The 15,285-nt window shown below is 49.1% G+C and overlaps 5 protein-coding genes across 5 annotated transcripts; 2 read left to right on the forward strand and 3 right to left on the reverse strand.

Annotated features, from left to right (window-relative positions):
* Positions 1-99: 99 nt before the first annotated feature.
* GGS25DRAFT_487001 (ankyrin repeat-containing domain protein) lies at positions 100-1,670 on the forward strand. The gene has a single exon (XM_049260672.1). The coding sequence runs from the start codon at positions 309-311 to the stop codon at positions 1,362-1,364; it is 1,056 nt and encodes a 351-aa protein (XP_049117945.1). The 5' UTR covers positions 100-308; the 3' UTR covers positions 1,365-1,670.
* Positions 1,671-1,712: 42 nt separating this feature from the next.
* GGS25DRAFT_520775 (carbohydrate esterase family 16 protein) lies at positions 1,713-3,004 on the reverse strand (the record flags this gene model as incomplete). The annotated part of the gene is made up of 4 exons (XM_049263937.1): positions 1,713-1,866; positions 1,970-2,684; positions 2,766-2,788; positions 2,850-3,004. 4 exons carry the CDS (start codon positions 3,002-3,004, stop codon positions 1,713-1,715), a joined length of 1,047 nt encoding a protein of 348 aa, XP_049117946.1.
* A 3,369-nt stretch (positions 3,005-6,373) lies between these two features.
* GGS25DRAFT_530940 (cytochrome P450) lies at positions 6,374-8,552 on the forward strand (the record flags this gene model as incomplete). The annotated part of the gene is made up of 5 exons (XM_049265441.1): positions 6,374-6,632; positions 6,698-7,178; positions 7,261-7,667; positions 7,753-8,014; positions 8,113-8,552. 5 exons carry the CDS (start codon positions 6,374-6,376, stop codon positions 8,282-8,284), a joined length of 1,581 nt encoding a protein of 526 aa, XP_049117947.1. The 3' UTR covers positions 8,285-8,552.
* A 305-nt stretch (positions 8,553-8,857) lies between these two features.
* On the reverse strand, positions 8,858-9,202 carry GGS25DRAFT_520777 (uncharacterized protein; the record flags this gene model as incomplete). The annotated part of the gene is made up of 1 exon (XM_049263938.1): positions 8,858-9,202. The coding sequence occupies one exon, from the start codon at positions 9,200-9,202 to the stop codon at positions 8,858-8,860; it is 345 nt and encodes a 114-aa protein (XP_049117948.1).
* Positions 9,203-9,829: 627 nt separating this feature from the next.
* On the reverse strand, positions 9,830-12,842 carry GGS25DRAFT_487009 (uncharacterized protein). The gene is made up of 3 exons (XM_049260673.1): positions 11,239-12,842; positions 10,497-11,184; positions 9,830-10,375 (listed from the first exon to the last, which is right to left on the reverse strand). Exons 1-3 carry the CDS (start codon positions 12,172-12,174, stop codon positions 10,329-10,331), a joined length of 1,671 nt encoding a protein of 556 aa, XP_049117949.1. The 5' UTR covers positions 12,175-12,842; the 3' UTR covers positions 9,830-10,328.
* Between the last annotated feature and the right edge of the window lie 2,443 nt (positions 12,843-15,285).

Consider the following 15,285-nt stretch of genomic DNA (forward strand, 5'->3'; position numbering starts at 1 on the left):
ATTTGACTTCTAGGTACCTAAATTTGGTACAATACAGGGGCATGCACGGCTATATTCCGGCAAATGCATTGAACAGCATGCACCCCCAACCTCCTTTACCCCTATTCCAAAGGTACATAGCACAATGTACTTCGTGTATGTGCATTTGATGTCTCCAGTGCTGCAGTGCTGTCAAACATCCATTCTCTTATTAGTAGACTTCACCTACAAAAAAAAAATACAAAAATTACCCCAGAATCACAATGCCCCTTTAGTCAAATTTTGATTTTGATCAAATCAGAAGCTCCATTCAGTATGAAATCATACGAATGGCTCCCTTCACCCAGCTTCCGACGGAGCTTGTCGCTTTGATCGTATCATTCTGCGACACTCCCGAGATAGCTGCCCTCGCCGCAGTAGATAAAGAACACCATGCTATCGCCAACCCGATTTTATACGATCTCAGACGCTCCGACGAGGTTGACATCGCGATGTTGTGGGCGTGCATGACTGGGCGTCTCGGCACGCTGAAACGGCTAGTCGAGTACGGGGGCTACGTCGATGACATCTGCACCAACCGCTGCGGCGCCAGCAGTACGCTTTGGGGGTGCGACGACGACCTTCCTCAATGCTTGATAGACCTGCTAGACCTTGCACCCCTAGCTCTTGCCGCCAAGTATGGGCAAGAGGAAGTCGTGAAATGGCTGATTGATCACAACGCCAAAATCGATCGTCCAGCTATGAATTTCTGTTCGTGTCAAGCTTCTCCCGACCGGTATTTCGCGGGACACCGCTCTCGGCGCTCAGTGGCATGGACGCCGCTTCACCTCGCCATTTGCAACAACAATGTTCCCATTGCCAAGTTGCTCATCTCCCGGGGCGCAGATCCTCTCCACATTGCCAACCCACCTCACAGAGCGCAATCCGCCCTCCATACAGCTGCTTATCGGAACATTATTCCCATGATAGACTTCTTGGTGACTCAAAAACTGGTCAGCATTGACCACCAAGATTTTCTGGGCTTGACGCCGTTGCACCTATCTGTTCTAAACTATCATAATATCACTGCGCTTGAGAGATTGGTAGAGTTAGGGGCCAATCTGGAGCTCAGGTGCAAACGGGGTTATGGCAAAACCGCCTTGGGCTTTGCTTGCCTTACAGGGAACTTCCGAGCGGCTCTGTTCCTGTTAGACAAGGGCGCGAATCCTCACATCTGTCTTCGCCATGACATATCCCCTTTAACGGTAGCTGGTTTTACGTTCAATTCTTTAGGAACAGAGCCCGAGCCAGTGGATTGGACGGAGTGGGAGGGCTTGAGGCAAAAGTTTAAACAACGACTTATTGAGCTTGGCGTCAGCGAAGATGCAGAGGAAGTCGAATCCTGACTAAATAGATCCCAAAGAACTGTACTTTTGTCTCTTATGCCATATTCTTATGCCATATCACAACATTCGAAATACCCTTACTATATACCTAGCCACATCCGAGCCCATGTCGAGTACTTTTACTGCCAGACTTCGCCTCATTGCTACCCAGCTAAATCCAATTCCTTTTCACATAGTAATTCGCGTGATAAATCTGCGCCAGAGAAAGAGTAATATCGTCGATCGTAAGATGGCATGTGACCAACAACGCCTCCTCCAAACTTCTTCGTATTTTCTTGTACCACCTACCTAGGTATTTGGTCTTGGATCAACCTGCTGACTGGTTAGGCCCCTAACCTATTTTACGCCTCAGCACACCCCTGGCCCAGCCACCAATGCGTCCACGATCTGCTTGGCCACCACATCGTTGATTGCCGACGTAGGGTGCAGATTGTTCAGCCAGAAGTATTCGTTTGCGGGAATGCCACAGCTAGGTATAAACGTGTCCGGTGTCGGTGTGCCACTATGCAGCCATATTAGTATCGCGTCAATGCATAACTACATCTACTCCAACGCCGCAGTTCACCCCCAGACAGATAGTAGGTATGGACATAACAAAGACTTACTTCTGATAAGCAGCACAAAACGTCGTCGTGTTCTTGAGGCCCGCCGTCTGCTCGTAGACACTCGGATCATCCAGCACCTCTCCAAAACTCTTATTCGCGTCGTAGACCCAGACATTCGCGTCCTCGGTATGGTTCCTCTTCAGCGCCGCCGCCGTGTCCACCACGCGCTGATTCCAGTCCTCAATCGCCGCCTTCTCCACCGCCACCGCCTCCTCGCCCTGGCCCACCGTCAACGGACTCCTGTCCACCGGCGGCACATTCACAAACACGAAATTCCTCGCCCCGCTGCCGTACAGCTGATCCACTAGCCCGGAGTACACGTCGAAGACCTGCGTGTACAGCGGGCCAGACGAGTTGGCGCCGGCGCTGTACGAGTTCCCGACGTCGTTGATGCCGATCCAGAGGGCGAAGACGGAGTCGGCGCCCGTCCAGGGCGGCGGCGACTGCGCGGTCGGCGCGTCGCCGGTGTACCCCGGCAGGAACTCGTCCTCCACCTGCTGCTTGACGGACAGCACGGTCGGCTGGTACGGCTTCACGAGCGCGGAGTCGACGGTCGCGCCGCCGTACGCGAAGTTGTACGTCTGCAGCTGCGAGGCGTTGTACTTGACCGTCAGGTACCCGACCCAGTTCGGCCCGTTCGACGACGTGTACCCCGGATACGCCGGGTTGCCGAAGGGGTTATCTGCCGAGGGCGGCGTGAGCGTGTAGTTGAAACCTAGAGAGAGAATCATTTGTTAGGTTGAGTGCACTTTTCGCCTCGGTTTGGACTTCGTTCGTCGCCCGAGACAATAGGTACCTGTCTGTGTATAGCTGTCGCCGCTAGGTAGTAGTGAATTGTTAGTATGCATGCGCCATGTAGAAGGCGTGCGGGAGCACTAACAAAATGAAGGCGTGTTTGATATTATCCCATCCCGTCCATTGTTCCGTTGCTGTGCATGCTACTCTTTTCGCCGCGCATGTTTCTTTTCCTGCCGTAGGTGTAGCGAGTGTTCCAGCGGCGAGGCATGCCAATGCTACGATGGCTGGGCATGCCATATTCAACTAAACTAGCACTCTTGGCCACGAGGAGAGCAGACTTTCGACCGTGCGCTCGTCACGGACTTGGAGCAGGCGAACAGGCCCAAATGAGAGTTAAAGGGAATAGGTATTGAGTTTTAAGAGGAAACGAACGTCCGACCATCGAGCCATTATATACATAGCTACCTATAGTAACATCCGGGGACCTCGAGTGCTATTTTAGGATTCAGGTAAGATATGTCTGTATTGGGAGTCATGCCCCCAATTGGGGTCCACATCCACCAGGCACAGGCACATATTCCCTCCATATGGCGGTGTTGACCAATCCGTCCATCAATTGGTTTCTCGTGGTTAGGTAGGTAGTTATTGTTCATAGCCACGTCCTCTTCATTGAGATTTACCACCCAGAACGGCACTATTATGCTACCGCGTCATGCTTTCATTTCGTAATCCCTAGCAGACCATCTCAACGGCCAGCCCATAACCCCCAAACCCCCCAAACCTAGACGTGAGAAGATATTGGACAACCCGGGGCATCAAGCGCCGTTCTTTCCAATCAGGTGGTGTATGTCTTTGAGGTCCAGCTCCACCCTCAAAACCAATTGGAGGTCGAGGGGTTGCCATTCAGAGTCGTCGGTTAGGGCTAGGCGGAGGCAGAACTTCCGAGCCAGGTTGGGATGGAGACTTACACCTACATGGAGGCACATTCAAGTTAAGCCGCAACACCGGCTACAAACTTTATCCGAGCTCAGCTCGCCTAGCAAAAACGCAATGTTTTAACTCTTGTACGTCTCGAGTAGATTAAAAGCTGACTCGAAATGAAATCAACGGGTCGCTCAGAAGTCGTCTACCTGTCTACCTAGTATGTATATACCTAGCTCGTTAGCTGGTAGGTATCCCTGAATAAATAATTGACCCCAAGTTTCATTGTTTCTGATATAAATCCAAGTGATCTCTCGTAAGTTTCAGTCATTGGTAGATTTTTCTATTCGTCGCCCATAAAAGGGGTTGAATTTTAGACCGTCAATGCCCGTTCCCCCGCCTTCCCATCCTCAACTATGAACAGTTTACTCCTCTTCCCCTTCCCCTTCAGATATCCACTAGTGCTCTTGTAGGCACATACAGCTCGTTTGGTCCTTCATCCAATCCCCGACCTGCCTATAGTAAGCTTGATCGCGGTGGGAGGTTGGAGTGATGCACACCTGGGCAACAAAGATCGAGACTCTATGCCCTTGTCTGTGTAACCTTGAAGGGATAAATATGAGACAACACGATAGTTGAGGTAAAAATTGCATTGATCAAGAAAGGAGAATGCTATGAACAAACAGAAGAATTCGACAAATGCATGTAAATGCAAACGCACTACCCGTTGGGGTATCACGTGGACCAGATTTCCACATGGTCAACCATAAATCACATGACCTTGTTCTGACAATAAGCATGACCAGATATAATTGTAGGTGCCCATCTATCGTGTCGCAGCCCGCCACTTCATTCGTCTTTGGTTGGAGTATCAGGTATGTTCACTTTGATGACGATGATATGATATCTCGATATAAAGACCGCTAACCAACCTTTGTTGATTAGGCAAGATGCAACTTGGATTAGAGGGTGCCATGCATAACTCTCAAGTCGTCACACCTAACGACATTTTGCACCATTCCCAAGTACCAATCAGCTTTGCGTTGATTCATCTGGATATGAATCCAATACCTTAGGCTTCTGGCTGAATATTCTGGGGTACTCTCTAAGATGCAATGCTTACCCCTTCTGATCGATTATAGACTTCTCCACCCACGATAACGGCAGGCAACACACCTACGCTTCACTGCCTAGCTGTACGTGACCCCATTGATAGCCTCCTCTACTTCATGGCTTACATATTCTAGAATAATTACTACATTGCCACCCCGATTCACTCGGGAAATAGATATTAGGACTGCATTAGTCTTTGTGGCTATTGGAGTATTTGGGCATATAGCACAGCCTAATAATCCATGCACGAGGAAATAAACTGTCCGCGATCGCAAAATTTACACACCCACTCGCAGAGGTATCATATCTGCGGGCGATTATGGACGTGTCATTGCAGAGCACAGTGCGATGGCATTCTGCCCGGCCGAGGCATATGATAACGCAGGATACTCTGAGTGTCCCCTCCCTATATGGCCGGCATCATAAGTGGCAGCAACGAATATTGCGAAGAATAACTGTCGTCTGTCGGCATGCCTGTCTTGGATTAACCTCCTGGTCGTGAAAGTCGCCAGTTCTCCTTTCTTCGTATATCCTTTCATACAAGGTCTTAGGATAGCACTCGACAGCGACATTCTTGAAGTAAGACTTCATAATTGCTCAAGATACTTAGATGGTAAGCTTTGAAGTTAGTTGTACTACACTGACACAGATAATCCGACAAAGCTTGATTTTTTTTATGCTGTGGGACGCGGCTTTTGCAGTCGAGAGCAAGAAAGTTAACACAAGTGACTACCCCAGACTGCCGGAATAGCACGGGATATGCATTTCTCGTGACACATGGAAGAGGGCTTCGGAGACGCAGTGACTAGGTAGGATCTACGTTACTGGAGGATAACATGGTAGGACCACCTACGTCGGAAACGGGGACCGGGAAGAGGCACGTTGACAACGGCCGACTCCCGGACCCGAAAACTCGCCCTGCTCGAGCTGATGATAATAGTACTCTCTTGCACTTATCTACTACAAAAAACGATCGAGATACCCGAGTTATCCCAGAATCAGTAACTACAGCAGGTAATATGCACAAAATCGAGTTTCAGATGTCACTACTATCAATATCGACGATTCAGTGTACATACTTGGCTAGTACCCAAAGTTCTATGCAACACGGACGACTGTTACACAAGCTTGATGGCGAGATTTTACATCCTAGCATTCGCTGATCTCCCCGACGTTATCAAGCTCATGCCACCATGACATCTTTCAACTGCCGGTTAAGGAAGACGGCCCTGTCTAGGAGGCGTATGTGATATATCGCTAACAACGCTTATGTAGGCGGCATCTTGGGAGGGTGTTGTATATTACGAGGCTATTGGATCTATAGGCCATCTATAAAGGCGTTTATATATGTACATAAGGCTGGTAACGTAACACAGCATAAGTACACCCCGTGTCTAGTGAAAGCCCAATCATATATGCTGCTATAGCCACAGGATACCTAATCAGTATGTAGGTTTCTAGGAACTACCTTGTATATCGCAGGTAGGCTTCCTGGGTTCCGGTAGAGCCCAATATATCAAGTACAAATATTAGAGATTTATATCCCTGATATATTCTCATCTGTCAATATGACATGTAACTTACCAGACGTGAACTTACTCTTCCTGCTCGTAGATAGAACCAAAACCAGCTATGGCTATTCTCAGCGCTGAGCAATTTACCTTCCTTACCCTTACCCTCGGCGATGTCCCCGTTCTTCTCTTCTTCCTTGGAGCGAGTTGGGTGGTATGCCAGCTGCTCTTAGTGATATACAACCTATCACCCCTTCACCCGTTGAGCCATATCCCCGGACCACTACTAGCAAGAGCAACATATCTGCCCGAGATATACTACGACATTATAAACTATGGACAATACACCAAGCGGATCAAGCAGATGCATGCTAAATATGGTACCTACCTAATCATAAAGCCAATCTTTAAGTAAATCTAGGACACAACTAACACGCTACGGTAGGCCCCATAATCCGCATCAACCCCAACGAGGTGCACTGCAGCGACGTCAGCTTCATCGACGAGATCTACACAGCCCCCAACCGCAAGAGGGACAAGGGGGAACTAGTGGCCAGTGGCATGCTACCCGTCAGCGGCGGCCTCAGCACCGTCGACCACAACCTGCACCGGGCGCGGCAAACCCCCGTGATGAAGTTTTTCTCCCGCGGGATGATCACGCGTCTGGAGGATGAGGTCCACGAGATGACGCAGGCGTTCTGCAACAAGCTGCTGCGATTCACCGACGAGCCCATCGACCTGAGCGTCCCGTATACGTGCCTCGGGTCCGACATCATCTGCAGCTACTGCTTTGGCGAGACGTTCGGCTTCATCGACCAGGAGGGCTGGGAGCCTAACTTCCACCACGCCGAGCTCTCTACTCTGCGGCCCACTCACCTTTTTCGGCTTTTCCCGTATCTCAAGAAGCTCGCCCCCTTTGGCGACAGGTTTGTTGTCCTACCCCCCTTTCCAATAGTTACATCAATCAAACTCTTGACTGCTATAACCTCGGCCTAACCATATTTAAAGACTCATCAACTACCTGCCCGCCGACATCGCGCTCCTCATCCGGACCTACAACATCGACATCCCGAACCACATCAAGAAGATAAAAGCCGACATGGACGCCGGGACCCTGCGGGACCGCCCCACCATCTTCCGCACCCTGCTGGAGCTGAAGCCCGAGCAGAAGCGCGTCGTCGATCTCCACGACGAGGCCATCACCCTCCTCGGGGCAGGGACAGAGACCGTCAGCTGGGCGCTGGCCGTGATCACCTTCCACATACTCAACAGCAACGAACGCTGCATTCTTGAGAAGCTGACAGCGGAGCTGAACCAGGTCGTGAAGGATCCGCGGAGCCTGCCGAGGTGGAACGAGCTGGAGAAGCTGCCGTATCTGCAGGCCGTGATCAAAGAGGGCCTGCGCCTCTCCTACGGTAAGCATTCACCACCTAGCTATGTATACTATCGTGCACACAAAAAAAAAGGGGGGGCCTTTTGAAAACTAAACACCCAACCCAGGCATCGCCGGCCGCTCCGCCCGCGTCCCAAAACAAGAAAATCTCTTCTACCGCGGCGAGTGGCAGGGGAAGCCCGTCGAGTACGTGATACCGCAGGGGTACGCGATCGGGACCTCAAACGCGCTCACGCACCACGACGAGAGCATATTCCCGGACTCGCACTCGTTTATCCCCGAGAGGTGGATGGACGTCAAGGAGGGGCAGTCGCCGGAGCGCGGGTTCATGGCGTTCTCGAGGGGCAGTAGGGCGTGTGTGGGGAAGAAGTGAGTAGTCCCCCCCCCCCTTTTTTTTTTCTCCCCCTATACTTTGTCTCGGGTAGGTGTGTCGAGATACGTAAGTTACTAACGAGTTGGGTGACAAGCCTCGCCTACTGCGAACTCAACGTCGTTCTGTCGGCGCTTGTTCTGCGCGTCATGCCGCGGATGCGGCTCTTTGAGACAACGGCGGAGGACGTGGCGTATGCGTACGACATGGTTATCCCGATGCCTAGGGCTGATAGTAAAGGGGTTCGTGTGGTAATCTCGCCCACCTAGACGAATGCCGAGTTTCTGTTGTCCAAGGGACTGTCACTACTTATACTGGTTTAGGGGAGACTGTGTGTTGTGGTTGTAATGGAATGTTGTTATAAGTGTGCATAACTAGGTACTCTATACTTCTTCAAGCTGCGGGCTTGAGGATGATGCATAGGTACAAACCTAGGTAGATTGCTCGGATAACGTTGGAGTTGGGAAGTTGGTTTCCATACTCTCTTAATGGCTTGTACCTATATGATAGCACATGAAAGATTTATCCAGCTTTAACAGACCATGCTGCTCTGTTTTATGCGTTTCAATAGATGATTAGGTAATGATCAAGTAACTACCTGCCTATACCTATAGTAGTACCTACTACCTACCTAAGTACTTAGTACGCCAGCAAGTATCGAGATCATACCCCTTCAACTAGGTTAGCAAAATAAAAACAAACGCTCAAAACACCCGATCAATCCCAAATATCCCTCGCATTTCATGCTCACCTGGGCCCCTACCTACCGACGAAAACACACGCATCAACATCAACATCAACATCAACATCAACACCAACACCCTCGCCAGCCACCCGGGCAGTCAAAAAGTCGCCGTCCGCCCCTCCTCCTCAAACCGACACCAATCGAGGACCTCCTCGACATAGTCGCAGCTCATGAACACGTAGCTGCCCTTCGCGACGGCATCCATGTCCAGCCTCTTATCCATCTCCAGCCGCATCGCCTGCGCCCTCCTGCCCTTGTACCCCTTCTTCCCCAGCAACAACACGTCCCACCGTATCGCGGCGGGGCGCATGGTGTCGGGAGGCCGCTCGCCGACGCTGGGGCGGCGGACCAGCTCTGCGTTTCTCCGCTGGAGCGCCTCCTCGCGCTGGGCGCTGCGCACGGCGGCTTTTTCGCCGGCGACGCCGCGGCTGGTGTAGGCCATCGTGGTGGTCGTCGTCGTATTGGTGGATTCTCTTGGTACCAGTACTCAGCTGGCTTTTGCGTGAGGCATTCAGGTGGCCGTCGAAGCCGCCGCACGATCTTCTTCACTTCTTCGCTCTTTCTTACCTAAGTAGGTACCTACCGGGACGTTTGTTTTGTTTTTTTTTCTCTTTTTCGAACTTTGCTATTGCTGTTGTGGTAGTAGATTCGACAAGTTAGATAGTAGATACCTAGGTACTCACTCAGGTATTCCTGCCCTGGCAGAAATCAGGAACCTCTGAACGATCAAGGTCTATCGAAATGCCGGTCTCTGCCTTGATTTTATTGCAAAACCTTCCAGCGAAATAGGTATATAGGTACCAGCAAATCAACCACAAAGCGACATTGTTACGCACAGAGATGCATTGTTAACTTAACAAGGCGTCTTGTTTTCATGGTTTCCATATGTACTTTGGTAGGTACATTTACAAGAGCACAATGAGGCGATGCGTTGAGCCCCTTTTGATTATTAGTTACTCTGCCTCAAGTACTGGAATCAACAAAGCAGCGTTGTATTGTCCTCGCACATGAATTAGGTCCATGCATAAATAATATACCTCGTTCATTCTGAGTCGAGGATATTTGAAACTGGACTATGATAAAGGTCATTGTTCATTAATTGCGGAATAAGGTAATAGTTGTCTAAGAAACAGTTGAGTCATTATATCATCCAAAACCCTTCCTGGTATATAGCATTTCCCTCCATATCGATTATGTAATAATAGCGACCAGCTACACATAATCTGAGGGGTGACAATGATATATCAGATAATCAGACTAAGATCATACCATCATGTACGTTAATAGTGTTAATTTCAAAATAAGCCAGTCTCTGCCAAAATATATTTGGAACAAAGCAGATGCCAAAGATGTACTGAAACGCCATTAACTGAAATATCGTGAAAAATCGTGACTGATGGGGATGCCCAACCTAGGACAATCCCCCAATAGATTCTAAGCCCCTCGGTGAAAATTGGATCAATACCAACGCCTTTATCCAAATCTTCATCTTCTTCGTTTTTTTCTTTATATATTCATCTCAAGTAGTTCAAAAATGTACTAAAGCTCTGAAAAACGTGGTCAAGCGACTACGTGAGAGTAGCAAGCATAGCCCTCACTAAACCAGGCGGCGGACCTGCGAGGAACCATGTTAGCCGAATCTCCACCACGATGAGTTTTCTTCTAAACTCAGAATGAGAACAGGTAGAAGCGCACCTTCACCTATCGATATTTAGGCACGCTAATGGACATCCTACCTTTCTTGTCCTTCTCAAGGCGTACTCCGCGCCGTGGCTCTTCAATCCTTTCCACCTGCTCCTCGTAGAGCACCAGCTCACCCGTTGGCAGGCGCTCAGCAGAGACAAGCTCGCGGTTAGTGCTGCGGCTATGAGATCGGTGACGAGAATGCGAGTGATGGTGGTGGTGGTGTCGGTCGCTTTTCAATAGGTCGCGTTCGGCTTCGAGCCGTGCTATTTCTAATTTGATATCCTTATCGCCCCGTCGTCGATCGCTAACTAATGCTAGGGGCCCAACAGAAATGTCCTCGCTGTATTCGTGATATTCTCGGGGCTCGATGATGACTGGAGTGCGAGACGTGGAGATGGAATGACTCCGGCGGCTGCGAGTGCTACGCGCTGGGGAACCCTCGCGTTGATAGTCTCTATATAGGTCGAAGGCGACAGGGGGAGAAGGGGCTGGTGCGACAGGGGCTGCAGTATGCATAACGGGAGGAGGGGGCCCAGGAGGAGGCCCAAGGGGAGCAGGCACCGCAACGGGTGGCGGTGGAATGGTGTAAAACTCTTCTCTCCTTTCTTCCATTATCCCGCCAGCGCTTGAACGAGCAGCAGCAATCTCTTGTTCGGCCTTTTTGAATTCCTCGCTCAATTTGAGTAGTTCGTCAATGTGGTGTTGGCCAAGCGCGTTTTGCACAACAATGACATTTTCCTAAGATTGTTAGTAATGAAGAAATAGGTTGTAGAGTGTAGAAATGGAACATACCTCCTCAACAAATGGATAACCGAGCTCAATAAGCGCTCTCTTTGAGACGAGTCTAATTGGGATTCTCGTCTTTCCCTTTTTAAGGCCATCGCTCTTGATACTTTTGACACTTTTAACACTCTTGACACTCTTGGAACTTTTACCGCTCTTGACGGTAGTGCCTCCGCTGCTGCTTGTGTCATCTGACGAAAACGAAGTGCGTGAGACGCTCCTGCTGCTCCTGCTGGCCCTGCTGTCAACGCGAAGTTTATCTCTTGATTCACTACTGTTGCGCCGTCTTCTTGACTTAACCATATCCCTTTCCCTGATGATCTCGGGGTATGCGTGGAATTCTTCGTCTCCGTAGTGTTCTGGTTCTGAAATCTTGATTTCGTCGTACTCGCGCTCGGTATACAATCTCGGCGGGGGAAGCGCTCGGGACCTCGGAAGGGGGATGGGCTTGTACGGTTCAGGGTGATAATCGCTGCGACGTACTGGGGGCCCGCGCTCTTCCTTTTCGTAGAACCTTGGGGCGGGTCGTCTGTCAAAGGTATCAAGGGACGATTGACGCCGAAGCAATTGTCCTGGGCGTCGCGGGGGAGATGAGTGGCGAGGTTCTCGTTCACGCTCGCGCTCTCGTTCGAGAACGACCCGTCTCTCTAATTCGGGAGGCGGTGATCGTCGAAGAAAGCGAGGCCCATCATCGTAGTACTTCTTCTCGCGAGGAAAATCATCATCCCACGGTCGGGGTGCTCTTCGTTCAAATCTTTCATCTACCGAGGCCTCACGAACCCGTCCACTCGGGCCACGACTAACAAATCGATCGTGTTCCTCGAAACGTTCCCTCTCTGGGCCTGGGCGAGTGCGGTCGCTCTCGACCGTGAAACGATTTCTGTCCCACCTTCCACCGTACGACTCGCCGTAGGCCAGATCGTCGTCCGACAGTTTATACGGCATAGTAAAGGCGTTATACGTCAAAAATGTCCGATGTAGGTCGAAGGACGCCGGTAGTGAGTAGTTTCGTGGGCAAAATTATATAAATATATGTAAAAATGAAGATAAAATAATGTGAGCTGTGCTTTTTGCAGGTCAATAAATAATGTGGCTGTAGATTTCGGACTGTGATGACAGAAGAGGAGCGTCGGCGGAAACCCCAAGGTACTAATTCGATAGCTGGGGGGATGCGCGGGGCTGCTTTCGTATGTGGCTTGGAGCTTAAGAGAGTCGCAGACAAGCTAAGCAGACGTAGTTGATTGTGTAGGTAGGGAGTCTTTTTTCTTTTCGTTTTCTGTCGTGTCCACAAACACACGCGCTCACACAGTTGTTGCGTGTGACCTCGATACGACGCTCTTAGTAGCGGACTGGCCGATGATGTGCGTAAGTGACTTGGTAGGTAGCACGGGGGGTGTTGTGGTCCCTGTTTTAAGTCAAGTTTCGATATGAATATGCAACTTCGCCTGATTTTGCATATGTGGGTTGGTAGGTGGGTATGTAAGGGAAATATATATAGGTATATATACGGCCAGGTAGGTTATATAATGGAAAGCAAAAGAAAAGAAGCTATAATCAAAGTAGTAGCAAAGTTGGAGAAGATTGAAAAGCGATCAATCTGTGAAGTTCGAAGGTTGTAGAATTAATTGAGTTCAAGACTTGGAGGGGCAAGCGGGTTTCTTAAACTCAATTACATCACTGGAATCTCATGATGCGACTACGCCATCCGGCCATTAGCCATCAACACTAGCAATACAGGGTATATAGAGTGTACGTACCTTTTTAAGGCCACTAGAAGCGCCCAACTTTGAAAAAGACCCACTTGGTCAATGATCCTTGGCCATCTTGAGAGGGAGCCAAGCAAACCAGGTCTTTACTAGCGAATGTTAGCGGAGTATCTTAGCGTACAGTCGGCTCTAGTTATCAGAAATTGCTAAAAAGAATATTGATTTGATAGATCCAACCCTCAAACCAACCCAACACCAACGGTCCATAATTGTCTCATTAAGCGTATCGCTCTAAAAACTAACAGGTGGTTGAAAAGGCCCAACATTTATTATCCATTCTCAATTAACTAATACTAAGCGAATAGTTATATTTGGACTACCTACCTACAGTGGGCAAAATGCTGAACTGGCTCGTTGACATAAAAGATCGAAAACGATTCTTGACTGGTCTCCTTTCACAAGCTTGGGTAGTCTACAATTGGGTCACTTTTGGGTCCTTGGGTAGGTACGTGGTCGTTCAGCTGGATGCAGGATGCAAGATGCAGGGTGAATTTGGACAATTGCCTACTACTGCTACCCATACATGTAGGTAGACCTCGATACGGCGATGGCATTCGTCCAAGTTCTCATTCCTACAATGCGAACCAAAGATGGAGCAGGCCAACAAAGTAAGTGTCCGCCTTATGGGCCCGTGACTAGCATATGAGCCCGCTAATACGACTACTGCTTCTCTTCACAAGTTGCACCGGAATTTGGGTGCCATTCAGGGTGCCATTCAGGGTGCCATTCAGGACAAGATACGACGCTTATACGACTGTCAGTATCCGTTCAAGACAGGTCTAGAAGGTCATTTCTCTTCGACAACAACTCAGGTTTATGGTCCAGGTCGTCTTCCAAGAAAATCCAGCTTGCAAAGGGTAAAAGATAATGCACGATGACGTCCTCGGAGATTTTGGGGTTACTCAAGCTTTTGAGGTACCCCTGTCAGGACTCAGGTTGTCCCCGTCTTGCTAGCCAAAATGGTGCCAAACTGGTGCCAAACTGGTGATTTGAAGAATCCCCCCTAGGTTCAATCTGAGATAAATCGTTAGATTTTCATCAAGGATGTCATAAAATAAATGTCCAATATTCGAGATCATCCTATGGGAGGCATGCCTAGTATGAACTACCTACTCCTATGTACTAACCATTCCATGTCCTATTTGTCGGATATCAATTCTCTGCAGTCGGAATCTGTGCTACAGGTTACCGTCGACTCCATTATAGTATGTACAACATTGAAGTTGTACTATGTATGTACTATGTATGTATGCATTAGAAATGAATACCAGACTGTGTAAGATGTAGGTACTATGTATGTACTATGTATGTACTATGTATGTAAGTAGGCATTACCCTCTACCCTACCTACATGGTAGTACCCTAGGACTCTGTAGTTCATGCCCAACGTGTCAACTAAAGCCGGGCCCTATGCTGCTATGCTGCTTAGCCAGGGGATTAGAGTTTCGAACTACTTGGCCTACCAGACCAGCCTCCAAGCTAGGCATTACTTTACAGAGCCTCGGTTTCTGTTTTGTTCCTCTCAAGGGAATTTCCATGCTATTTACTACTAACCTAGGTGTTACTACTAACCTAGGTATTTAGACTATTTGCTAATTTTGCTTGGACCCTGGAGATTTTAATTGGTTGTCGAATTTTGACATTTCCACCTCATTCACGGCCTGACCGCCTAAACCTCCAAATAATCATCAGTACAACTAAGAAATGGCCGACGCTCCGCCACTCAGCTAGGTGGGCCTATCAACATTGCTGTGATAGAACACATGTATACAGTTGTACATGTATTAAAATAATTCTATTAAGATAATATGCAAATACTTTAGGCCGATATTCCGATCTCGAACGCCAAAGCCTGACTATCGAGGCTATAGCCACCTTGTCTTGTCAGAATAGGGGGCGATGAAGTCATTATAGGTCGGTAAGTAGTAAGATTGAGGAGAAAAAAGGCATCCTGATCACCACTATCGTACATGCCGAATCAGGTCAATTGCCCCTTGCCATTCAGGTCGAGAAAGCTACTACTGAGTAGTTGATAGGCGTATCTCCTTCGACTATCTGATATTCAATTCGCAACGTTGCAGTCGGCACAACCACAGTCCTCTTCGGCCTTGATGTATGCCTCATCAGAAGCGTTGAAGACATCGACCTTATCGATTTGACTAGCGAGGTACATTCCCAGATTCTTGGGGATAGGCGATGTTGAAAGGACCAAAGAATCCGGAAGATGTCATCGCAACTCCTGTCAGATTCTGAGTGGTTTGCTGATGCAATTTTGGTGTTTTCGATTTAG

Source organism: Hypoxylon fragiforme (genome assembly GCF_022984875.1).
Source record: "Hypoxylon fragiforme strain CBS 206.31 chromosome Unknown GGS25scaffold_4, whole genome shotgun sequence".
NCBI lineage: Eukaryota > Fungi > Ascomycota > Sordariomycetes > Xylariales > Hypoxylaceae > Hypoxylon > Hypoxylon fragiforme.